Source organism: Neofelis nebulosa, chromosome 6 (genome assembly GCF_028018385.1).
Source record: "Neofelis nebulosa isolate mNeoNeb1 chromosome 6, mNeoNeb1.pri, whole genome shotgun sequence".
NCBI lineage: Eukaryota > Metazoa > Chordata > Mammalia > Carnivora > Felidae > Neofelis > Neofelis nebulosa.
Window position 1 is genome coordinate 84,136,552 of NC_080787.1, and position 26,925 is coordinate 84,163,476.

The following is a 26,925-nucleotide window of genomic DNA, read 5'->3' on the forward strand; positions in this document are numbered from 1 at the left end:
GCTGGATGTCTGTGACTAGATTCATTAGAGAAAACCAGTTGCCTTTGCCTGCTTTCTCACAGCAGGTACTAGTACAGTGAACCAGACCTCTGCTGCAGGTGTCCTCACAGATAAAATCTGGGCAGCACAAAACCCTTTTGGGTGAAGATTTGGGGAAAACAGGTAAGGACTGACTAGCTTGTGCATTATTTGTTCACTCCTCTCCCTCCAGACTTATAGGACTAATGGGTTACAGCGTAGGCCCTAGACTTTAGGAAATGCCTTAGGAAATTGCCATTTCTCCCACGGTGTCTAAAGAGGGAGCTATGGTTGAAGGGTTACTTCGTAGATAACAAATAATTTACTGTGGTTTTTGTAGTGTTGGGGCTGTGCACCATAGGGCTTTATCTTCTTCCCTCTCTTTGAACCCCCAACATAGCCCAGATTGCTGCCCTCAGCCTTTCCCCAGGGCATTCTATCACTCAGAAGAGCCCATACCATCAGGTAAGTGAGTGCACAAGCCAAAGTAAAGTGATTACCAAGAAATGCCACTGGTTCAAAAGAAAACTCAATTACATAAGATCATCAGAATCTAAAATTAAGCCTGTAAACAGAAAAAAAAGGGAAGAGTTTAGCAATGTGGTATAAGAATAAGAAATAATGAGCCAAGTTGAAATATAAAAAACATATTTAAAATAACATAATTAAGTGGAATAAAAATTGAATGAGTACGGCTGATTAATGAGTTAGTGAGTTGGAAAGTCAAATTGAGAAATTCTCCCAGAAAGAAGCAAAAGAGAAAAAAGAAGACATGAATGCAGATTTAAGTGAGATGAAGGACAAAGTAGATGTGCCACCATTCAAGTAACAAAAGAGGTCCAGGATAAGAAAAAATTAAAGATTGAAAGGGCCATGAAGTGCCAAACAAGAAGAAAGTACCCACATCTAGAGACATGCTGATAATGAGAAAAATCTAAAAGTTACTCTTGTAAAAAATAAAAATTTTTCTTGTATAAAGGAATAAGAATCAGATCTCTCTTTTCAAGAGCAAAACTGATGTAAGAAAACCTTTTAAAGTATTGGACCTAAAGTTTTACATCCATTTAAATTGTTATTCAAATGTGAGGGCTTAATACAATCATTAAGATTTACCAATCAAAAATCCACATCATAAACATTTTTTGAGAAAATGCTCAGCAACAATAAGTCCAAGAGCTATTATCAGAGCTAGGCAGAAGGAGTGGTTAGGTACCTGGGTAAAGTGTGACTAGGACGAGAAAGAGAAAAGAGGAAATATCCATAATTAATTTTAGACAGTATCAACATGATGGAGGTCAAGGGACCAAGAAAATGTTAGAGTCCTTGCCTTGTTAGGATGAAGGTACAAATATAAAAACGCTGAACTTTAAAAATTAAAGTCTGGTGGGGCACCTGGGTGGCTCAGTCGGTTGAGTGACCAACTTCGGCTCAGGTCATGATCTCATGGTTTGTGTATTCAAGTCCTGCATCTGACTGACTCTGTCAGCATGGAGCCTGCTTTGGATCCTCTGTCTCCCTCTCTCTCTGCCCCTCCCAGCTCGTTCATGCACGCACTCTCAAAAATAAAAATAAACATTAAAAAAGACTAAGCTTAAAAAAAATTAAAGTGTGGCATTGAGGAAAAGTAGCTCTGTAAATTTTCACAAAGTGGATACTTGTATAACACTCATCCAGGTCAAGAATGAGAATAAAGGTGTGAAGTTTTAGTAAACTCTGCCAAACAGTTTTCTAAAGTGTGTTTATCCATTTATACTTCTTCAGTAGTGTGAGCTCCAGTTTCTGCACATGCTCTCTACCACTCAGTATGATAAGTCTTTAATCTTAGCCATTCTGGTGGAATGATACCTCCTGAATGTTTGTTGGCTATTTGAATTTCCTTTTTTGGTAAAGTCCCTGTTCAAGTCTCTGATCTCTTTTATTAATTTGTAGGAATAATTTATATATTCTGGATATGAGTTCTTTATTCTGTATGTGGAAATCCCTTTTCCCACTTTGTCGTTTGCCTTTCCTTGGATCACATATTTTTTGATGAATATACATTCTTAATTTTAATCTTTAATCTCCCACCCATCTCCTTCCATCAACCCTTTGTTCTCTATCATTAAGAGTCTCTTGTGGTTTCCCTCACTTCTCTTCCTCCACCTTCCCATATGTTCATCTGTTTTGTTTCTTAAATTCCACATGAGTTGAAATCATAATGGTATTAGTCTTTCACTGATTGACTCATTTCATTTAGCATAATACATCCTAGCTCTATCCACACCACTGCAAATGGCAAGAGCTCATTCTTTTTGATGGTGGAGTAATACTGGTATTGTGTATATGTGTGTGTATGTGTATATATATACATATATATATGTATATATATATATGTATATATATACCCCTATATATATACACTACCCCTTCGTTACCACGCCTTTATCCATTCATCAGTGGAGATTTGTGCTCTTTCCGTAGTTTGGCTATTATTGATAATGCTATAAACACTGGGGTGCATGTGCCCTTTGAGTGTATTTTTGTATCATTTGAGTAAATAATAATGCAATTGTTGGACCATAGGGTAGTTCTATTTTTAGTTTCTTATCACTCTCTTAATTGTAGCTTTATAATAAGTTTTGATATTCAGTAGACAAGTTCCATCACTTTGTTTTCTTTCCTCACTCTCCTAGTGGATATATTTGGTTCTTCACATTTCCACATACATATTAGAATCAGTTTATCAAGTTCCACAGAATCTGAATAAATTTGGGGAGAACTGACATGTTTACAGTGTTGAATTTTCCAGTCCTTGAGCATGGTATATTCCACCATTTATTGTAATTATTTAAATAATGATGTGTATGTGTGTATAAGGCTTGCATATTTTTCATTAGATTTTTCTTAGTGTTTGATAGTATCTGATCCTGTAGTAAATGATTTAGTTTTCTTTTGGGGATACAGAAATACAGTTGACTTTATACCTAGAAATTTGCTGAACTATCATATATGTGTCAAAAATTTGTAAATTCTTTTGAATCTTCTGTACAAAATCATGGTTTTAATTCTTTCTTTATAATCTGTAAGCTTTTTTTTCCCACTTTTTTTTGCACTGTCAAAGACCTTTAATACAATAAAGTTTAGAATTTGATACTAGTGAACACTAAGGTAGTGAACTAGTCTTATTCCTGATCTCATAGTGAAGACTCAATATTTTATAAATATAAGGTTTCCTGTAAATTAAAAACAAAAATAAAAACCACTACAGTTTAAGGAAGTTTCCTTCTTTCTATTCCTAAGAATTTAAAAAAAAGTTTTTTTTATGTGTATTTATTTTTGAGAAGGAGAGAGACACAGTGTGAGCGGGGGAAGGGCAGAGAGAGAGGGAGACACAGAATCTGAAGCAGGCTTCAGGCTCTGAGCTATCAGCATAGAGCCTGATGCGGGGCTCGAACTCACAAACTGTGAGACCATGACCTGAGCCGAAGTTGGACGCTTTACCAATTGAGCTACCCAGGCACCCCAGAATTTTTTTTTTTTTTTTAATCCTGAATGGGGGTTCCCAGGTGGCTTGGTTGGTTAAGCGTGGGATTTCTTGATTTGGGCCCAGGTCATGATTTCATGGTTCTTGAGTTCAAGCCCTGCACGGGGCTCCATATGGAACCTGCTTGGGTTTCTCTCTCCTCCCTCTCTCTCTGCCTCTCTGCCCCTCCCCCACTCACACTTGCACGTTCTCTCTCTAAAATAAGTTTTTAAAAAATCATGAATGGATGTTTACTTTTATTAAAATTTTCTTTTATTTTGTAAATGTGAATTATGTTGATTTTTAAATACTAAACAAACCTTGTAGTCTCAGAATAAGCCTAAGTTTGGGACACCTGGGTGGCTCAGTGGGTTAAGTGTTCGACTCTTGCTTTTGGCTCAGGTCATGATCTCACAATTGTGAGATCGAGCCTGGAGCCTGTTTGGGGTCCTCTCTCCCACTCTCTGCCCCTGCCCTGCTCTCATGCGTGTATATTTTCATGCTCTCTCCCGAAATAAATAAACTTAAAAAAAAATTAGCCTCACTTTAATGTGATGTATTAGATCCTCTTTATATAATACTAGATTTGGTTTGCTAATGTTTTGTTTAGGATATTCTGTGGGTTTTTAATTTTTTTGTGAGATCTAAAATATTTTCTTAATAATGCCTTCTCAGGTTTTGGTATTCAGGTTATTATGCTGGCTTCATAAAATGCATTGGAAGTGTTCTTTTTTCTGTTTTCTGTGAGAGGTATATGATGAAATTGTGAAAGACATGAGCATAAACCCATTTGCTGAATTTATTTTGCTGTGAAATGAGTTTCTTGGACAGCAAATGTGTGGAATGTCATAATGGTGAACAGGTATTCCATAGTGTCATTCCAATAATATAATTGCCTCCCCTCCATGGATAGTCTGCTATAATACACCTGCTACTTAGTAGTTGGTAGTCTGTATTTGAACTCAACTTTGACTTCGTGGTTGATAGGATAAGCCTTACACAATGGAGGTAACAAGAACAGCTGTGGTGAGGGGAAGTCCATGTTGTTGAGCCCATACAAAGCTTGCTTTCTTGCCGTATGGCCATTTTGTACATGGGTCCATTAAGTAAGCACTGGGTTTGCACGGGGAAGAGACTCATTTCCAGAATGTATTATCTTGTCCATCTCATGGAGATTCTCTTCTGCAAGGTGCCTTTTGTGAACATTCACCTGGGACACAATATTCATTCTTTGTTTACAATGTTAGAAGTCCATTCACATTGCTGCTTCCCTAAGACTTTGTCATATATCCAATTATGTTCTAAGTCTTTAACCATCCAGTCAAGCCTTTAACCACTGTCCTTGAATAGGTTCTAGCTTTGGCTCTCAGAGTGAAGGAAGGAGACAACTATATATATTGTTATAAGTCCTATACCCTGGGGCGCCTGGGTGGCCCAGTTGGTTGAGCGACCAACCTCGGCTCAGGTCCTGATTTCACAGTTTGTGAGTTTGAGCCCCATGTCTGGCTCTGCACTGGCAGTGCAGCCTGCTTGGGATTCTCAATCTCTCCCTCTTTCTCTGCCCCTCCCCGATGTGTGCTTCCTCTCTCTCTCAAAATAAATGAGCAAACTTAAAAAAAAAAAAAAAAAAAGTTCTATACTTCTTCTATCCCCCCTCCTTGGGGGAGAATTTCCCTTTTTTCCCTTTTTCATTCTGTCCTGATTTGGGTTGTAATACTATAGCAGTCTGCTTCTGGCTTGTATTAGCATGTAATGCAGAAACACCTGGAAACCAGACCCAAATCTTTCTCCTCACCTAACTGGTTATAAGGAGCTGCACATGAAGCTATAGGTTTGGATTGAGTGAAAAGAAAGCAGGTACAGTATTACATACTAGAGTCTGAGCTACCTGCTTATGTCACTTGTATCTTTCAGACCTGCCTCAGCCTGCTTTTTTTCATCTTAATTGATGAATGCTGCATTTAGTACTTTTGGGTTGGGTGGTTCAGATAACACCCAATTAATTCTGGGCAGCTTGGGTCACCTGGTCACTTGATTTCCCATGGTCAGGCATTCAGTCTCCCACAAGGCATAGCTTTGCTATAAAACCCTGGAGGTATGCACTCTGATTGTTTCATTGAGGCTTACCAGAGACTTCATGCAACATATTAGCTATCATCTCTTTGAGTATCATCTGATTTGCTGGCATCTTGCATGACTTTTGTACTACAACCTGAACTTGTTGCAGAGCCTTTTCTTTGTTCCCCAGTGAAAGCTGACAGCTTTACAGGTTGATCATTTAGTGGGCCAAATAACACATGAAGTGGCCTCTAGAATTCATAAAAGCTTATCAAGCATTGTGGGGTTTTGTGTGTGCGTGTGTGTGCTTATTTTAGTGCAAAGGACAGCAACTTATCTTTCACTTTGTAAAGGCTGGACCTCCAGAAACCACTGAGGTGGCAGGCGCCTTAATTTGGGGGGGGGGGGGAGTTTATATCCTGCCCTGTGGCTTGCATGTCTTATTACTAAAGCATCTACCATATTTGCTACCGCTCTCTCATCAGATCCAATCAGATTAATATTGTGGCCCAGTCTAAAGTTCTGGGAGATGTCAAGACTAGACTAGACTTCTGTGGCCTAGTTTATGGCAGAGGAGGAAAATTAATATAGCCTTCAGATAAGATGGTGACAAGTGTATTGTCTGTGATCCATTTCAAGTTAATTTTTGTGAAGGCTGTAAGCTCTATGTCTAGATTCAAAGAGGCAAAGGGAAGGGATAGCATCTAGAGAAATATAATTTTGTGTCAGTGTTCTAGTTCTCAGTTTGGTATGGGTTCATGGATATTGACTCTATTATTAGAAAATAAATTTTGGGGGTGCCTACGTGGCTCAGTCAGTTGAGCATCTGACTCTTGATTTCGGCTTAGGTCATGATCCCAAGGTCATGGCATCAAGCCCCACATGGGCTCTGTTGAGTATGGAGCCTGCTTGGGATTCTCTCCCTCTGCCTCTCTTCCTGGCTCGTTCTCTCTCTCTCTCTCTCTCTCTCTCTCTCTCTCTCTCTCTCTCTCTCTCTCTCTCTCTCTTCTCACTCTCAAACAAACAAATAAAAACTTTAAAAGATTTCTTCCATGGAAGAATAAAGGCAGTGTGTGTGCCTTGATACAAGGATTATGACTGATTTGATTCAATGCACTTGAGGTATATTTTAAAAATTAAATGTATCTTGAGGTGCCTAAGTCCTGACATTGTGATAGGAGCTGGTGATAAAAAGATGAATTATTCTTCCTCTGAAGGAGTTCAGCTTCCCGGGAAGACAAACACCCAACTAACTGTGAGAAGTGGTATACTAGTGTTACAAGGAACAAGTTGGGGCAACATAGAGGAAGTGCTATATGATCTGATCCTTGAAGGACACCGAGGCAGAGAAGAGTTGGGGAAGGCATAGACTTAGCTTCTTGTGGGTAAATTACATATATTTAATCAAAATTTTTGTCTAGATAATACATTTATGTGGTTTAAAAATCAAGAAGGTTTCGCACAAAAACAGGCACTCAGATCAATGGAACAGAATAGAGAACCCAGAAATGGACACACAAACATATGGCCAACTAATCTTTGACAAAGCAGGAAAGAATATCCAATGGAATAATGACAGTGTCTTCAGCAAATGGTGCTGGGAAAACTGGACAGCGATATGCAGAAAAATGAACCTGGACCACTTTCTTACACAATACACAAAAATAAACACAAAATGTATGAAAGGCCTAAATGTAAGACAGGAAGCCATCAAAATCCTCCAGGAGAAAGCAGGCAAAAACCTCCTTGACCTTGGCCACAGCAACTTCTTAACACGTCTCTGGAGGCAAGGGAAACAAAAGCAAAAATAAGAATTGGGACCTCATCAAAATAGAAAGCTTCTGCACAGCAAAGGAAACAATCAGCAAAACTAAAAGGCAACCAATGGAATGGGAGAAAATATTTGCAAATGACATATCAGATAAAGGGTTAGTATCCGAAATCTATAAAGAACTTACCAAACTCAACACCCAAAACACAAATAATCCAGTGAAGAAATGGGCAAAAGAAATGAACAGATACTTCTCCAAAGAAGACATCCAGATGGCCAACCAACACATGAAAAAATGCTCAACATCACTCATCATCAGAGAAATACAAACCAAAACCACAATGAGATACCACCTCACACCTGTCAGAATGGCTAACATTTAACAACTCAGGCAACAGATGTTGGCAAGGATGCGGAGAAAGAGGATCTCTTTTGCACTGCAAACTGGTGCAGCCACCTTGGAAAACAGTACAGTAGTTCCTCAAAAAATTAAAAATAGAACTACCATATGACCCAGCAATTGCACCACTAGGTATTTATCCAAGGGATACAGATAGGCTGTTTCAAAGGGGCACATTCACCCCAATGTTTAGCGGCACTATCTACAATAGCCACAGTATGGAAAGAGCCCAAATGTTCGTCGATGGATGAATGGATAAAGAAGATGTGATATATATATATATATATATACTTCAGTATTACTCAGTAATCAAAAAGAATGAAATCTTGCCATTTGCAACTACATGCATGGAACTAGAAGGTATTATGCTAAGTGAAATTAGAGAAAGACAAATATTATATGAGGACTTTAAGATACAAAACAGATGAATGTAAGGGAAGGGAAGCAAAAATAATATAAAAACAGGGAGGGGGACAAAACATAAGAGACTCTTAAATATAGAGAACAAAGGGTTGCTGGAGGTATTACCCCTTGTGGGCGGTGGGGGTGGGAGAATAATAATAAATGAGAATTTATTGTGTTTAACCATTTCCCTATTGATGGACATTCTGGCATTTCCTATCTTCTGCAAATGCAGTACCGTAATGAATCACTTTGTACACATCATTTTATACATGTGCAGGTAAATCTGTAGAACAAATTCCCAGAAGGATATATAATTGAAGGCCAGGGTAGTAGGTTAAATTATGTTCATGAGCACGTATCCTGGGATTGGGAGAGGACTTGCTGAAAGTGGTGAGAGTGAACTACTATGTTTATTAAGCTATGGTGTCTCCTAAATATGAGTCAGCTATGGATTTCATGTACTCATTAATGTGAGGTTGACCCTGTCATAGAATGTTTTTCCAAGTGGAAGGTGGGATTTAATTTCATGCTTCGTAGAACTACCTTTATTTTACTTTTTTAAAAAGATTTTGGGGCACCTGGGTGGGGCAGTCGGTTAAGCGTCCAACTTCAGCCAGGTCACGATCTCGCGGTCCGTGAGTTCGAGCCCCGCGTCAGGCTCTGGGCTGATGGCTCGGAGCCTGGAGCCTGTTTCCGATTCTGTGTCTCCCTCTCTCTCTGCCCCTCCCCCGTTCATGCTCTGTCTCTCTCTGTCCCAAAAATAAATAAAAAACGTTGAAAAAATTAAAAAAAAATAAAAGATTTTATTTTTTTAAGTAATCTCCACACCCAATGCGGGACTTGAACCCATAGGCCTGAGACTGAGAGTTGCATGCTCTGCTGACTGAGCCAGCCAGGCACCCCTACGGTGTTTTGAAAATCACTCACCTCGACCTTTTATTTTGTAGTTCTGTTTTTCTGTAATTGGTGTGGTTATCTTTTGGCATGGTAATACCTTTTATCTGAGGAACACCAAATTCTCTGCTAGGAACCTGATAGGTTAACCCAGTTCCTATAATTTCTCACACTTTCTTCTGGGAATCTATTTTCTTATTGTAAGTTCCTCTGAATCTCAGCAGATGAGGACTTGACACAAATGAGCTTTCGTCTTCTGCTGCTGCTACCCTCTATGAGTCGGAATTTCTGTTCACTGATATTATGTCAGCCTTCCCAGTTCCAATGTTTTACAGCTGCTTGCAGAAAACCAACAACCCCTCGTGGCCCTAGGGAGTGTATATCACCAGCTGTGAGTGCAGTGACATGGAAAGTATTGATACCATTGACTAGCACGGAGGCGGTAGCTAGTGGAGCTCTCATTCCAGGTGCGCCTTCCTCCATCCTGTTACGTTTGTTCTTTCTAAACTTCCTTTTCCCTTCTGTTTCTCTGAGTGTGTCTTGGGCCTGCCAGTGACTTCATAGATTCAACATCTCTTTTGGTGAGACAGAAAGTTGGAACTTGAAAAAACAAAACAAAACTTGTTCTCTATGGCACTGATTCTCATCCTTTAGTGTGCTAATTCCTGCTGAGCCATTGGGCTGGTGGGGATGAGGCAGTGTGTAGAGCTCCTCCCCCCCAGCAGCAGTGCAGGGCAGTATTACCTCATGGGGACATTTCACATTATTACTGTGAGGATATGGGAGAGTCGCCGACTTTGTGCCAATCCTCTGCTTGCTAAAACTCTTCAAGAATGATCAGATTGTTTTATCAGGGAAAAGTTATTTATTTATTTTTTTTTAAGTTTATTTTAAAATTTATTTTTGAGAGAGTGAGTGGAGGAGGGGCAGAGAGAGAGGAAGAGAAAGAATCCCAAGCATGCTTTGCGCTGTCAGCACAGAGCCCCATGTGGGCTTCCAACTCACCAAATGTGAGATCATGACCTGAGTCGAAAGCAAAGGTCAGACACTTAACTGACTGAGCCACCCAAGTGCCCCTGCAGGAGATTTTTAAATACATCAACATAGGGTTGTGGGCTTTTTTTTTTTTTTAAACCTCACTTTCTGGTTTAAACATTATTATCTTGAGTTAGGTAATGCATTTGCTGTTCAGATGATTCAATGTAAAAGTATTCATCCCACCTCTTCCCCAGTCACTCGGTTACCTCCCTTGAGGCAACTAATAGGAGTTTCTTGCGTACCATTCTGAATTACTCAATGCATAATATATGATTTTAATGTTTGACTCTGACAAAATGCATTAAAGGTATTACATTCATTAGTCTTCAGGTGAATTTTAGAATTAAATGTCAAGGGCTTTTTGGGACAGTGTGCCCAGTACTATACAAATACACATATTAATACATCATGTGTTTTTGCCTCTAGTTAATTCTGGCAATTTGTACTTGAGGCTAGTGTGCGATATAGTGGAAATTTGAGCTCCTCACCTGTTTAGCCTTTATTATCCTTTTTTAAAAACTAAATGTGTGAAAATAGAATAGGCGGATGATAGGAACTATTAATAGTTTTTAAAAAAATGTTTATTTTTGAGAGAGCAAGCACATGAGTGGGGGAGGGGCAGAGAGAGGGAAGGACAGTATATCCAAAGTGGGCTGTGTGCTGGCAGCAGACAGCCCGATGTCGGTCTCGAACTCACGAACTGTGAGATCATGACCTGAGCTGAAGTTGGACGCTTAACCAACTGAGCCACCCAGCCGCCCTAAATAGTTTTATATACTTTCAAAATTTAAGCAGAAAAGAGCAGGCTCAGAAATGTGCATAGGAGCTGTGATTTGAAGTCACCATTGGGTTCTAGTAACACCGTTGCTGTTACCCCTTCTAAGATGGCAGTAAGAGTGTACTTGAGATGTGACTAATGTAGATGCTATGTAAGACTGGGAGTTAGGAGACCTAGTCTCTGTCCACATTGGGCAAGTTATTTGACCTCTCTGGAATTCAAACACTTTCTCCAAAAAATCTGACAGAGCTTTCTAAGGCTTTCAGATTATCCACTTGGAGTTGGTTGGGGGGGCGGTGGGCATATCCTGAGCTGCCTGTTTCAGCCTAATAGAGTATTGGTAGCACGCATAATCTACAGACATGTACAGCCCCCTCTCTGGTTTATTGATCTCTTTTTGAGATGTTACTACTTGCAGCCTAGCATGATTTGCAAGAACACTTTGGGCTTGATTGTCACTCCATTTTTACTTGTTCACATTTCATGAGGCAAGACTCATCCCAGGCAGCTGTTGAATGAAATTGGATGTGACCCATTGATCTATGACATGGATTCCCAATTGGTTGGAAGAAATGCACCCAAAACTCAAATCACTGTGATCATCCACAAAAAAGATAGGAAAATTCTCATTTGTTTCACTTTTCATTTGTAAATATGATATACCAGGAGGGGCTCAGGCATGGCGTCAATTAGAGGAAAATATCACAAGAGAATTGCAAAGCCCCAGAGGACATTTTGACCTCTAGAGAGAACTAGGTTAGACTCCATTGATCAAAACTACTGTGCTCATTCTGGATCCTGCCCCACACCCAGCTGATTAGACGCTTTATATCTGCAACCAGCAGCAGTTTTTCACTAATTAGCCACTCACGGTCCAACTTTAAGGTTCTGTGAGCAGTTACTATTATTTTTGACCACCTATAAGGTAAGTGGTAAATATGTGGACTTCCTTGTTTATGAGAAATATAGGAAATCCCTGTGGGGATAGAAAGATAAGATCTGAAATAAAATTCAGGAAAGGAGCACCGGTTTTTACATGGGAGATGCTAAATTAGTATTTGATAATAAAATTCAAGAATATTTCTAGGACCTGTTTTCATTATTGATAAAAAGTAGTTACTTTTGGGAAACAGGAATATTTGTCTAAAGGATTTTGCTCCTGCATGTCAATATGCATGATTGTATTCCTGTTTTCCATGTTGGACCAGTTTTCCTTTACTTGTTATTTAAAGATAATAATTCCCAAGTTTTAAAGGGATACTGGCAATAGAAACATTAAATAGGTTAGGACCGCCAAGTAGAGGATAATTTAACAAATTGAGTTAACTTTCCCATTTCAGTGTTTTTATATAAAATAGAAGCTCTAGATATTTTTTTAATATCCTTTAATATCCTTGCTAAAGGAATTATTATTTTTTATCTTTATTTTTTATTTTAGAGAGAGAAAGAGAGAGTGCACGAGTGGGGGACAGGGGCAGAGGGAAAGAGAATCTTAAGCAGGTTCCATGCTCAGTGCAGAGCCTGACATGGAGCTCAATCCCCCGACCCTGGGATTATGACCTGAGCTAAAATCAAGAGTCGGATGTTCAACTGACTGAGCCACCCAGGCTCCTCAGGAATTAATTTTTAATAAAGAATAATGTCTAGTGGCGCCTGGGTGGTTCAGTCAGTTGAGTGTCCGACTTCAGCTCGGGTCGTGATCTTGCAGTTGTGGGTTCAAGCCCCGTGTTGGGCTCTGTGCTGACAGCTTGGAGCTTGGAGCCTGCTTCGGATTCTGTCTCTCTCTCTGCCCCTCCCCCACTCCTGCTCTGTGTCAAAAATAAACATTTAAAAAATTTTGAAACAAAGAATAATGTCCGTAGATTTTTAAAGGAATAATGAGAAAGCACCTGAACTCTTTAAGAGAGGATAGAACTTAGTAAATTGTTGCTTCAGCTAATAAGGCAAAAGTCCAAAATTTTTAAATCTAATATTTTATTTACAAGTAGTATATGTAACTACCTTCTTAATTTTTGAATTTCAAGCAATTCGCAAGCATATAGAGTAAAATAAAAGTCTCATTAATACCCCTCCCAAATTCAGAGAGGTATCTACTATTTATATTTTATTTAAAAAAAATTTATATATATGTATGCATATACCGGTAAATTTATATAAATGTTTACTTTGGATAAAAAATTAGTCATACTTGCTTAGAAGAAGAGTCTTTATTCTTTTTCCTTTTTTTTCCCCCTACCCCCCTCCACTGTCATCACTTCCTACAGACCTCCAGTAACCTGTATTAACTTCCTGGTGTGTGCCCTGTATTTTTTTCAAAGTCATAAAGTCTCCGTAGTCATATAGTCATATAGTCCAAAGTCATATATATATATATATATATCTACATATATCTACTATATATACACACATATATATACATATATATACACACACGTGTATATACATACATATATATATATATATACACACACACACCATATACATGTGCATACATATATATGTACATTTATAGGATTTTATTTTATTCTGATATAAAATCTCACATTGAATCTATCAATCAATTCATTTGGGGAGAACTGACATCTTTACAAATACTGAGCTTTCCAATCCCTGAGCATGGTATATCCCAAATTTAATTCATATAAATAGGAGTATGTGTATGTGTATTTGGCATTGTGTCTCTCCTTTTTTTTTTTTTTTAATTGTTTTTTAACATTTTATTTATTTTTTTGAGACAGGGAGAGACAGAGCATGAACAGGGGAGGGTCAGCGAGAGAGGGAGACACAGACTGAAACCGGCTCCAGGCTCTGAGCTGTCAGCACAGAGCCCGATGCGGGGCTCGAACTCACGGACCGTGAGATCATGACCTGAGCCGAAGTCGGACGCTTAACCGACTGAGCCACCCAGGCGCCCCAACATTGTGTCTCTCCTTGAAACTCTATCCTTTGGTTTCAGTGATGGTTCTCTGTTTTCATAGTCTCCCCCTGCCCCCCAACTTTCTTTGGCCATTTCTCACTTTTACTTTATTTGTATTCATTTTATTTGTATTTTATTTGTAGACGTATTCTCCTATGTTATTTTTCAGGGTTTTGTCATTGGCTCACTTTTTCTTGTCCCTGAGTGATCTCCTCTCTACCTATTCAGTGATTATTCACAAATATTTATATTTAGTTTGTATTTTTTGTTGTTGTTTTTATTGTCTTCTAGACCCAAATGCCTTCTGGGACAGCTCCAGTTTTGCCATTCAGTTTTGCTGAGTAAAATCTAAAAATTTTATCCAATCATAATTTCTGGCATTGATGTGCTTAAAAAAAAACTTCCTCTATTTCAAGATTCTAAAACATTCTTTCATATTTTATTATAATACTTATATGGTTCACTTAAAAATTTTTTTAATGTTTATTTTGAGAGAGACAGAGAGATGAGAGAGTTGGGTAGGGGCAGAGAGAGGGAGAGAGTATCCCAAGCCAGCTCTGTGCTGTCTGTGCCCGATGCAGGGCTCGATCCCATGAACTGTGAGATCATGACCTGAACCTAAACCAAGAGTTGGGTGCTTAACCAACTGAACCAGACACACAGGCACCCCTATGGTTGACATTTTTACATTTAATACTTTATTCCACTTGGAATTTATTTTTTTTGGAGATACGTTGGGAAAATGTAATGATTCCATGTTGTGTGTGTGTGTTTAAAGAGAGAGACAGCACAAGCAGGGGAGGGGCAAAGGGAGAAGGAGAAAGAGAATCTTAAGCAGGCTCCACACCCAGCTCAGAGCCCAATGATGTGGGGCTTGATCTCATAACTGTGATATTATGACCTGGGTTGAAATCAGAGGTGGATCCTTAGCTGACTGAGCCACCCAGGCGCCCCATCTCTTGTATTTTTGAGTTGATATTCATCCATTCTTTTCACGATTTGTTCATTTTATGTTAGTGAGATTCCTTACTGACCAACTACTGTGAGGGCTGGACCAGGTATATCTTGTTCACTGTTGAATTCCCTGGCATCTAGGACAATGCCTAGATGATAGTAAGATTTAGTAAATATTATTGAATTGGTGAATTATGGAAGAGAAAATTCTTTCATTATTGGTTTTTAACTTAATAACACTTTTCCTGTTTTTTTCTTCATATCTTTCATATTGGGAAGTCTTCTACATCTTAGAAGCCTTTAATCTACTAACTTTTTAATCTCACTGAACTTTGAAAAACATTTTTTTTTAGGGTAAACCAAATAACCTATTCATGTCAGCTCTGCTTTAATTCTTTCCTGGATCCAAGCTTGCTAGAAAAGCAGTTTATATTCACTTTTCTTCTAAGTTAGCAAAGCTTTCATGAAAACATGCTGTTCCAGATGTGGCGTTGTGGATGTAATCACATGTCTGGTACTGTTTCTGTGTCTGCTTAATCTTTACTGCTATCCTGTGCCAGTTCCAGAGGGTATATTTGGCTGATTTGTTTTCTTGCAGTGGGAGCATGGATAATATATAATGAGGATTTACTTTTTTTTGTTGTATATGTGATGATTATTCCAGTGATAAGGTCAAGGAACCGAGTTTTAAAATGGAAAGATGATTCATCCCACTATTATTTATTGATACCTTCTGTGTGCAAAGAACAAAATGCTATAGAATGTGTCCCTATCTGCAAAGAGTGTACAAGATGAGGGATGTAAGACACAGCCTTCACAAAACTCATTTTAGGCACAGTGCCAAATGAGTGGTATAAAAAATAGTGTGGGCATTTAGGAATGGGAAAAACCACTCTGACTTGGGATGGCAAGGAAAAACCTCTTGGAAAAGTTGAGACTCATGTAAGATCATGTAGGATGTCTGGTTAATGGGGCCTCTCATCTGGGCAGAGAAATGAACAAAACTTGAGATGGAATGCATTGTACAAATATGAGGGCCATTGCATATATGGAATGAGTCCACTTTGTGTCAGAGAGAAGGAAAGGATAGGCAGGAAATTGGATCAGATTGTGCAGGGTCTTGAGGGTTTTTTTTCTTCCAAAATCATATTCCTTGGAAGTATTCTATTTCATCAAGCATGGGCCATAAATAATTAGGGCTGGAAAATGCTTCATAGCTTTTCTGACATGAAAAAAGAAACTGCTTTATTTTTTTTTTTTAATTTTTTTTAACGTTTATTTATTTTTGAGACAGAGAGAGACAGAGCATGAACGGGGGAGGGTCACAGAGAGAGGGAGACACAGAATCCGAAACAGGCTCCAGGCTCTGAGCTGTCAGCACAGAGCCCGACGCGGGGCTCGAACCCACGGACCGCGAGATCGTGACCTGAGCCGAAGTCGGACGCTTAACCGACTGAGCCACCCAGGCGCCCCAAGAAACTGCTTTATTAATGAGCCTGTGTCTTTATACATTATATCCATGGGTGCTATTAACTTCAGTACTTTCTGTATGTTTCAGACATTAATTTTTTACCATGGGGGATTGGAATTTACTGGGTGACATCCTAGAGGAAGTTCACTCCCACTCAACTATAGTGGGGAAAATCTGGCTGACCATTCTCTTCATTTTCCGAATGCTGGTACTCGGTGTGGCTGCTGAAGATGTCTGGGATGATGAACAGTCAGCATTTGCCTGCAACACCCAGCAGCCAGGTTGCAACAATATCTGTTATGATGATGCTTTCCCTATCTCTTTGATCAGGTTCTGGGTTTTACAGATAATCTTTGTGTCTTCTCCTTCTCTGGTGTATATGGGCCATGCACTTTATAGACTCAGGGCCTTTGAAAAGGAGAGGCAGAGGAAAAAGTCACACCTTAGAGTCCGGATGGAGAATCCAGAGCTTGAATTGGAGGAGCAACAAAGGATAGATAGAGAGCTGAAGAGATTGGAGGAGCAGAAGAGAATCCATAAAGTCCCTCTGAAAGGATGTCTTCTGCGTACTTATGTCTTACACATCTTGACGAGATCTGTGCTGGAAGTAGGGTTCATGATAGGCCAGTATGTTCTCTATGGGTTTCAAATGCACCCCCTTTACAAATGCACTCAACCTCCTTGCCCTAATGCAGTGGATTGCTTTGTATCCAGGCCCACAGAGAAGACAATTTTCATGCTCTTTATGCACAGCATTGCAGCCATCTCTTTGTTCCTTAATGTACTGGAAATATCTCATCTGGGAATCAGGAAAATCATGAGGGCACTTTATGAGAAATCCAGCATTGAGGATGAAAGTGGCACTCCATTCCATTTGAAAAAATATTCGGTGGCCCAGCCTTGTATGATTTGCTCTCCCTTGCCTAAAAGAATCTCTTTACTTCAAGCCAACAATCAACAGCAAGTCTTTCAAGTCAATGTGCTGAAGTCTAAAACCACATGTCAAAGCCTACAGCCCAGGCAACTTGAAGTAGACCCTTGCTGTATTAAAAAAGAGTGGACTGAGAAGGATCAGCACAGAGGACAGCTCCATGTCCACAGTCCGTGTCCCTGGGATGATAGTACTCGAATTCAGCACCAGGGACAGCAACCAGACCATTCATTTGGCCTAGAAAATGTAAAGTCCCAGTCCTGGCTATGTACAGAGATGGCTCCTAGACATTGCCCATCCTATGCAATAGGAACCTGGGAGCAGTCCCAGGATCTACGACCCTCAGGAGAGCCTCTTACAGAGTTGCACAGTCACTGTAGAGACAGCGATGGCAGCATGAGAGAGAGTGGGGTCTGGACAGACAGATCTCACCTCGATAGTCGCAAGGCCAGCTTTCTGTCCAGATTGCTGTCTGAAAAGGGACAGTTGCACAGTGACTCAAGAAGCTTCAGTTCTCAGAACAGCTCTTGCTTGGATCTTCTGCACCGGGAAAATAGTCCCTCGCTTCTGCCTTCTGCCACTGGGTATAGAACATCAATGGTAAGTAAGGACTGATCATAGAACTATTACAAGAGATGTTCCACTCTGGCTGCTTCTTAGTCTTCCCTTTCCAATTTCCTGGTGTGTGTACGTGTGTGTTGAGAGAGAGGGAGAGGAGGTGAGGGAGGTTAATTTATAGAGAGTTGAATCCAGTCATTCAGTACATTCAAATTCAGTTCATGAAATAAACTTACTGAACTTTATATCATTCAGTCTTGCAAGAGCTGGGTTTATAAATGGATAAAATACTGTCTCTCCCATCAAAGGGCTCAGAGTCTAGATGGGGAAGTTATACAGGTAAACATAAATGTGATCAAGTGTAAGGTGCCATGTTAGAAGGAGTACGCAGGCAAAGGAGGGAGTGGACAATTCTTTATGAATGGGTCAGGAAAAGCTTCATTGTTGAAGTTACTTTTGAATTGAGTCTTTTTTTCTTTTTTTTTTTGAATTGTCTTGAAAGATGTAGTGAATTTCTCCAGACCTAGGAGGACTGGGGTGCATGAAAGAAGGACATCCCAGTACAGGGAGCAGCATAGACAAAGGCTGAGAGGTGTGACACAGCAGGGATGTCTGGGGAGCTACATGTGGCTGGAGCACTGAGTGGGAGGAAGGCTATGGAGAGGGAAGGGTGGAGAAAGGTCATGGAGGCCTTGTGGGAAGGCAATGGAGAACCCATAGAGGGTGTGCAGCAGAGGAGTTAAGGGATCAGCATTACATTTTAGAAAGCTCTATCACAGTGTGGAAAATGGATCAAAAGAGAGCATTTGTAACCTTCAGCAGCCCTTGTCTCGCTAAAGAAGGAGGGTGTGCTCCATTGTTTTAATAGCTCTGGCATTTAAAGGTCATATATGAATATTTGGTGATATATTTCACAAAGACTAAAATCAATATAGTATTGATTTTAATTCTGTTCTCTGAAAAGCCAGTGTGGAATAAGCATTTCCTGGCCATTGTTAAGACATAATGTATATTTACTGTGGACTCTTCTCAGTTCTGGAAAAAGAAAAAATGATATTTGCTTTATCTACTGCTCCTAATAGCTTTAAAAGTTTTTTTTTTTTTTAATGTTTATTTTTGAGAGAGAGAGTGAGAGCAAGAGCAAGCGAGCGAGTGAGCAGGGGAGGGGCAAAGAGAGAGGAAGACAGAATCCAAAGCGGGCTCCAGGCTCTGAGCTGTCAGCACAGAGCCCGATGTGGGGCCTGAACTCACGGACTGAGATCATGACCTGAGACGAAGTCAGGCGCTTAACTGACTCAGCCACCCAAGCACCCCATAATAGCTTTTTTCCATTAGAAAGAAATCCCCCTAGTTGAGCTCACTTGGTTGAACTTATACACTTGCTTTTTCCTGTTAATGATAATGATTAAATCTATGATGATTGAATCTCTATCCCAATTTCATATATCCTGTGAGTTTAGAGATATTTTTACCACACTAAAGCCATATCTTGAGGAGGCATCATCCTACTCAGAGTTTTCCTATAATACTACTTTCAAACTGATATTCATTTCTTGGCAGTGACCAGCCATCTATTCAGGAGACTATGTTTAAAAAAATTTTTTTGTTAACGTTTATTTATTTTTGAAACAGAGAGAGACAGAGCATGAACAGGGGAGGGGCAGAGAGAGAGAGGGAGACACAGAATCTGAAACGGGCTCCAGGCTCTGAGCTGTCAGCACAGAGCTCGACGCGGGGCTCCAACTCATGGACCGTGAGATCATGACCTGAGCTGAAGTCAGACGCTTAACCAAACTCATGGACTGTGAGATCATGACCTGAGCTGAAGTCAGATACTTAACCGACTGAGTCACCCAGGCGCCCCCAGGAGACTATGTTTAAGATCAGAGTGTGGCTACTTGGAACCCCGTAACAAACTACAGCAGGGTTCTCAGCCCTGGCCATGAGTTACAGTCATCTGGGAGCTTTAAAAAATTGTCATGCCCAGGACCCATCCAATTCCATTTAACCCAAAATCTCTGGGGTGGGGGGATGCAGGATCAGTATTTATGTATGTATGTATATATATGTAAACTATATACATATATATGTGTGTATACATATGTAAACTGTATACAGTAAGACCTTGGATTGCGAGTAACTTGTTCTGTGAGTGTTCCACAAGATGAGCAAACATTTCCAATAAATTTTAACTTGATAAACAAGTGATGTCTTGCAAAATGAGTAGTGTGTGATGCTGAATGTCACATGATCACAACTGAACCAATGGTTCTTGAAATTCACTTTGATATACAAGTGGAGTACAAGCTTGTTTCTGGAATGAATTATGCTTGCAAACCAAGGTTGTACTGTATATGCATATATATGTGTGTGTATGTATGTGTGTGTGTGTGTGTGTGTGTGTATATATATGTACATATATATATATATAAACACTGATTCCAAGATCAAGAGTCACATGCTCTACTGACTGAGCCAGCCAGGTGCCCCTAGGATTAGTATTTTTTAAACTCTCATGGTGATTGCAATGTGCAGCCAGTGTTGAAAACCACTATTTTAGAGTAACCTTGCCAGCGACTTGTGCTTCTTACCTACATTTGTGAAGTCAGCAAGACAGTTTTAATCATTTTCCCTCTCTTGTACCTGCTTCCATGTAAGAGGAGCATTTGTTTTGTCAGAGAATTGAGGGAGAGATGGTAGTGTTTAGTAGAGACAGATTTTCTTAATCTCTCAGATTATCTTTTGGGAGAGGCCAGCCATTTTTGTGAGTTTGGAGAAAAGATGATGAAGATGATAGGCCCCTTTCTTTTTTTGTCTTCCACTTTCTTCCCTGTTTTTTTTTTTTTTTTTAATGTTTCTGGGAATTACAAATAATGTCTTTGGACACAGAGCTTTACTACTTATGGTAACTTTCCCCCAGACCTCTTACAGGGTTGACAGGAGACTTCACTTCCCAAATGGCAGGAAGACTTGGGGATTGAGGCCACAGCTGTCAACTCCAGAGCACTGTGGCTGACACATCATGCTTCTTGCCAACAGAGAGATCTTTAATTAGAAATTAGCGCAGCAAACAGGATTATAATCATCTAGGGTCAAAACATGGACTGTAAACTGCTTTCTACAGTGTCTTAGGTCCTACATGGCAGAATTTTTAGGGCTCAGTCAGATGCATTTTGACATTTCAGAGCGAAATGACTTCTGGTAGGACCACAGTTGCTTTGTCACTTATGATGTGTCCCATAGAGGGAATTGTCCTGCAATAGAAATGCATTCCATTTTAGAAGGTTACAAAAGTCACTTGGAGGAGCCATGATTTTATGCTCTGACATTTCCCTTGCTTTCACCCAATCCCACAGTTTCCTCAAGTCCAAGCTCATTGATTGCTAAATAATTTTGGTCAAGGTTGGTTTTTGGAGGATAGATTTAGCTGGGCATGGAAAGCAGACTTCCGGTCTGGCCAAGTGAGCCTGGGAAGGAGGGCTGGCTGAGTTTTAGGAACTCATGCTACCCTCTGAAAAGGAGATGTTTCCTCATTGTTGAATGCAGAGATGCAATGGAGCAGTAATTCTCTTGCTGAGTTCCACGTAAAATCACTAGGGAAGCTTTGAAATTTTCCCCCATAAGAATCTCTGCTGATGGAGCCTGGACACCAGTATTTTTTTTAAGCTCCCAGATGATTCCAGTGTGCAGCCAGAGTTCAGAACCATGGCTATAGAGGAGGGAGGTTTTGGCATTAGGAAGAAGGTTGTTCTGTGAAGTTTTCCAATTTTGGGGGCATTTAAGTGATAAAGAGTGCTCTCCTTTTGTAGCTTCAAAAGCTGAGGATGCTTGCACTTCTTGGTCTTTCTGCCTGGGATGCATCACCCACCTCAAGACTTGGCATGACTGATGGAGCCAGCTGTGCCAAGGCCCTGCAGAGTTCTCTTGGGCCATTATCAAGGAGGAGAGAGATAAGGGTGAGGTTGAAACAGTCAGGAGCTGATATATGGGGCTTTATAGGCCACAGAAAGGAATTTGGGTTGGATGGCAGAGGGGTGGTGGTGATCTGACACATACATTTTAAAAAACACACTTTCTGGAGAGTCTATTATAGGGCTGCTATGGTCTGAATGTTTGTGCCCCCGCCCCCCCCCCCCCCAATTCATATGTTGAGACTTAATCACCAATATGATGGTATTTGGAGGTGGGGTCTTTGGGAGGTGATTAGGTCATGAAGGTAAAGCCCTCATGATTAGGATTAGTGCCCTTATAAAAGGGGCCACAGAGAGTTCCTTATCCTATCTGCTATGTGAGGACACAGAAAAAAGACAGCTATCTATGAACCAGGAAATGGGTTTTTACGAGATAGTGAATCTGTCAGTACCTTTATCTTGGGCTTCCCAGCCTCCAAAGCTGTGGGAAATAAATAATCCACCCTGTCTACAGTATTTTGTTATAGAAGCCTGAATAGACTAAGACAAGGGGTAAGAGTACAATCAGGGAGGCCAGCTAGAGGCTTACACAATGACCCAGGTGAAAGAGGCATGTGGCTCAGACCAGGGGTACCATCATTTATCGTTTGCATGGAAGAACAGTTTTTTTATTACTTGCTGTATTTCAAATTAAAGTAATACATGCTCATTGAAAGAAATTAAAGCAATATAAAAGAACATAGAGAATAAAATAGGAACCTGACCATGTGAGGATTCATCTCTTCTCATCTAGATTCAGTTCTCACTTCTCCCTAAAGGCAACTGCTGTGAACAGCTTGGGAACACACCCCTACCTTTCTCAAGGTATTCATAATCCATCTTTGAGGGCAAATATATGTCCACACATATATGTTAATTTTTAAAATATAGATGTGATCATGTAGAGATGTGGAGATGTCTTTGCAATTTGCTTTTTCTCAGTTCATGATACATCACAGGGATCTTCCCATGTCAGGATTTGTGGAAATGCCTCAGTTTTTTTTTTTTTTTTTAATGCTTATTTATTTGTGTGAGAGACAGCATGAGTAGGGGAGGGACAGAGAGAGGGAGACAGAGAATCTGAAGCAGGCTCTGAGCCATCAGTGCAGGGCCCAATGTGGGGCTCGAACCCATGAACCATGAGATCATGACCTGAGCCAAAGTCAGATTCTTAACTGACTGAGCCACCCAGGTGTCCCAGAACTACCTCAGTTTTACATCACTTCATGCTTTTGTGTGGTATCAATGAGCCATAAGACACTTGATGGCCAGTTAGCCATTCTAACTATTTTTTCTCCTGCACACAATGTTGCAGTGAATGTTTCATACATATATCTTTAAGTGGAATTGTTGGTTTTAATGGGCATACATGTTTTGTATTTTGATAGATGCTGAAAATTTTTGCTTAGGAAGGACCACACCAATTTATTTTCTTATCAGTACATTGGTACCTCTTTTCCCACATTCTTGTTCATACCAGCCATTATCTTCCCCCCCCACCCCTGCAATCTGATGAACTAGACATGTTCCCCTTCATTTTAATTTACATCTGTAATTACCGGTCAGGTTGTTCATGTTTATTGGTCATCTGTATTTCTACCAAGAATGATCCTTTCCTATCTTTTCTGTTGGGATATTTGTTTTTCTTCTGATTTTTAGGAGCTCTTATATGATATTATATTAACTCTTTGTATGTATATAGATTTTCTCCCAGTCTGCTGGTCTCTTATCCCTGTTTACAGCATTTTTGAATTTTTAATATTATATTAAATCTAAAATCTCTATTACTTCTAGGTTCTTTGTGTCATTTCAGAAGGTCTTGGGGTGCTAGGGTGGCTCAGTCAGTTAAGCATCTGACTCTTGATTTCGGCTCAGGTCATGATCTTGTGGTTATGAACTCAAGCCCTGAGTCAGGCTCCACACTGAGCATGAGCCTGCATGGGATTCTCTCTTTCCCTCTCTCTGCCCCTCCCCTGCTCATGCTCTCTCTCTCAAAATAAATAAACATTAAAAAAGAGAGAGAAGGTATTTTTTTTTGACTCAGCACTAACAAGGATTATTGGATGGATGTTTTGAGGATGAACTGTACTAATTTATTGAGCCCTTTGGCTGAGAAGTTTTAAAAAAATTTTTTAAAAACATTTATTCATTTTTGAGATACAGAGAGAGACAGAGCATGAGTAGGGGAGGGGCAGAGAGAGAGGAAGACACGGAATCTGAAGCAGGCTCCAGGCTCTGAGCTGTCAGCAGAGCCTGACACAGGGCTCGAACTCATGGACCGTGAGATCATGACCTGAGCCAAAGTCGGAAGCTTAACCGACTGAACCACCCAGGTGCCCCTGGCTGAGAAGTTTTATAGAACAATCAACAAAGCATCTAAAGAAGAGGAGGAAAGATACACACTTCATTAAGAGCCTGATGGTGGTCTAGACACTGCCGTGGGCTTCCTTTCTGTAATTATTTCCATTTTATGGATAAAGAAATAGATGACTTGCCCAGTCATACAATTAGGATGTGATGAAGCATAGTCCTTCATACATAGCAAGGACATAAATTAATATTTACTGGATGAGTGAATGACCTGGAATTTTATCCTAAGCCTGTCTGACTCAACCCAAGTTCCTTCTTCTATACTTTGTTGCTACTTCTTGCTCTTTCTGCACAAGGGAGCCTAAGTGTAGCATATTTTTAGGATCAAGGATAGATTACTGCAAAATAGAATATGCCACAATGGATCACTTTCCACATTTTACAAAGTAAAAAATCTGGCTAATTGTAAAAGGGGCAAAGATGGAGCTTTGGAAAAGGTTGGCTTATAGTTTTAGACCTGGATTTTGGATAAAAACAACAACTGGAGAAGAATAAGAAGATGGCAGGTGGGATCAGAGGTTTCTGGGAATAGAACCTCTTACGTGGGCATTCATCTCTGGGTCAACCTAGAATTGTCTTCTGCAACAGGTTTTGATTGGATCCCTGGTATCTGTGACATATACAGGGTCCCAGGTGGGTTGTCAGGACTGACTTTTACAAGCCCTTTGAGTCTATTTAGTTTTATTTGTCTTGTTTCCTATCTCTTTCAGAACATGCTTCTAGAACTTTCATCTATTATGAAAAAATAATTCATGCTTGGGGCCAGAAAAATGGACCAAAGACCAACCAGCATCTGCAGGAGAAAAGTTGCACCTTTGTTAGCTCAAACTGCAAGAAGAATTGTGGGAACCATCCCCTCCACAGAGACACCCGCCAGGCGATGGGTGTGTACAGGGTGCTCCCACCTGGGCCCACCTCCACAGGAGATCTCCCTTCCCTGATGGGGCTGGGATCAACCTCTTACTGCCCCACTTGGCCTCACTACGTGAGGCAGGTCTGATCTCTGGCAGGATTAGGCAGGGAGGAAGTGTGCACCCTGAGAGAAAATCCAGGGGTAAAAGCTACTGCCACTCTGAGGGGAGAAGGATTGAGGAGTGGCTATCCTTCCCCCATCCAGCAGCCTCATAGGGCTTGTTGACCTGCTCACTGCAGAGAGCACCCCAGCTCTGCAGTGGCATAGCAGTGGCAGTTGGGACCATTGGATGGATGGATAGATAGATAGATAGACAGACAGACAGACTAGATAGACAGATTAGACTATTGGTTCTGTCTCTCTGGAGAACCCTAATACACTGGGTAACTACCTGGGATATTGCAGAAGGGAGCCCAGCATTGGATGGGGCTGGTCTGTGTTTCTAGCCCAAATGGCTTCTGAGTCTTCTCTGTCCCCATACTTTGCAGAAGTGGAAATGAGGCGTGGAGATATGAAGAGGCATGATCTGTTCCACAGTGAGTTGGTAGAAGAGCCAGTGAAGACCAGGTGGATGAAAATGATGCTGGGGCCAAGTCCAAGTGGGTGCCATTAAGGGGCATACCATATTCCAGGTGCTCAAGATACATTATCTATACCTGTTTTATCTACAACTGTGCAAAGTTATTGTTTGCCCCCATTTTATAAACCAGAGAAGGCTCAAAGAGACTAAGTAACTTGCCCCACAGCTAAAGGTCACACAGCTAAAGTGCATGCAGTGCAGCTGAATTGAAACCCAGATCCAGGTCCGGCTGTTCCAAGGCCTGGACTCCTTCCAGGAAGCTGTGAAGTCGTGTTCTCTCTCTTGTCCATAACAATCAGCAGTCCCCGGGCAATGATTTATTTGCACATCCATCTGCCCAACTAACCTGTGAAAGCTACAAGGATAAGGCCTGTGCATTTTAAGTCTCGGATGCCCAGCATGCAGCGTAGTGTTGGTTGAATGAATGTATGTTTATGTATAGATGCCAAAGACAATATAGTACCCATCGCTTTAAACTCTCCAGTCTATTCCTTATTCACTAGTGTTCTGTCATGTCCTGTCAATAGGTTTATTATGAGAGATTCTTTCAGAAGAGTCTGTAGGGCAGCACTTTTTTTCTTTGATTTAAATTTCCTTTACCCTCAGAAGCCTTTATAATGTCATCAACTGTTCAGCACAGAGGTTTAAAAAAAGGGGCACCTACCTGGGTGGCTCAGTTGGTTAAGCATCTGACTCTTGATCTCAGCTCAGGTCTTGATCTCAGGGTCATGAGTTCAAGCCCCAAGTTGGGCTCCACGCTGGGCATGAAGCCCATTTAGAAAAAAAAAAAAGTTAAAGGACCAGTGTAAAATGTAATGCTACCCCAGTAAATGCTGGTGTGTCTCTGATGGTTTCCATCTATTGCTTTAGGATGAGGATCACTGCCTCAGGGAAGCACTGGTCTTCAAGGGGGAAGAATAAAATCTAGCCATGAAGAACCAACAATGGCTTTTTTTGGCTGACTGAGCAGGCCAGTGGCAGGTATATGCTGGGATCTGTAGGAGTCAGAGGTGGTGAAAACAGAAGGTATCATGTTCTTGAATCAAATGAAAGGAAAGACACTTGCATCATGGGATGTGGGATGAGTGGCTTTTTCCATCTCTCTGGGCCTTGATTCTTTGACACCAAGAAGTATCACATTCATTTATACCAGGAAAGCAAAGCTGCTCAATGGGGAGAATTGGAAACCCATCCCACTCTGGGCACTATCACAAGCTGATGTCAAACATCAAGTACAGTCTTGCTAATGCATCCTAATTGAGGGGGTAGGGGTGACGGTCTGGAGAAGTAGAACTGTTTGAAAGAAGAGCCTAGTTGTTTACAAACAGATACAACAAAACTGTTGGCAGGGACTGGTATAGGGGTAGCCAATCTGAGAATCCTCATTGTACCCTGGAAGTAGATATGAATCCCTTCA

The 26,925-nt window shown here is 40.5% G+C and overlaps 2 protein-coding genes across 2 annotated transcripts in view; both read left to right on the forward strand.

The window, feature by feature from the left end:
• CASP8AP2 (caspase 8 associated protein 2) overlaps positions 1-25,984 on the forward strand; it is a 63,382-nt gene extending 37,398 nt beyond the window's left edge. Inside the window, exons 12-14 of the transcript XR_009263117.1 lie at positions 63-162; positions 24,726-24,899; positions 25,417-25,984. The gene's annotated coding sequence lies outside the window, so the exon portion shown is untranslated. The remainder of the gene's footprint in view (positions 1-62; positions 163-24,725; positions 24,900-25,416) is intronic.
• Positions 73-25,984, forward strand: GJA10 (gap junction protein alpha 10). Its single transcript, XM_058734722.1, has 4 exons — positions 73-162; positions 16,294-17,737; positions 24,726-24,899; positions 25,417-25,984. Exons 2-3 carry the CDS (start codon positions 16,310-16,312, stop codon positions 24,762-24,764), a joined length of 1,467 nt encoding a protein of 488 aa, XP_058590705.1. The 5' UTR covers positions 73-162; positions 16,294-16,309; the 3' UTR covers positions 24,765-24,899; positions 25,417-25,984.
• Positions 25,985-26,925: the final 941 nt, after the last annotated feature.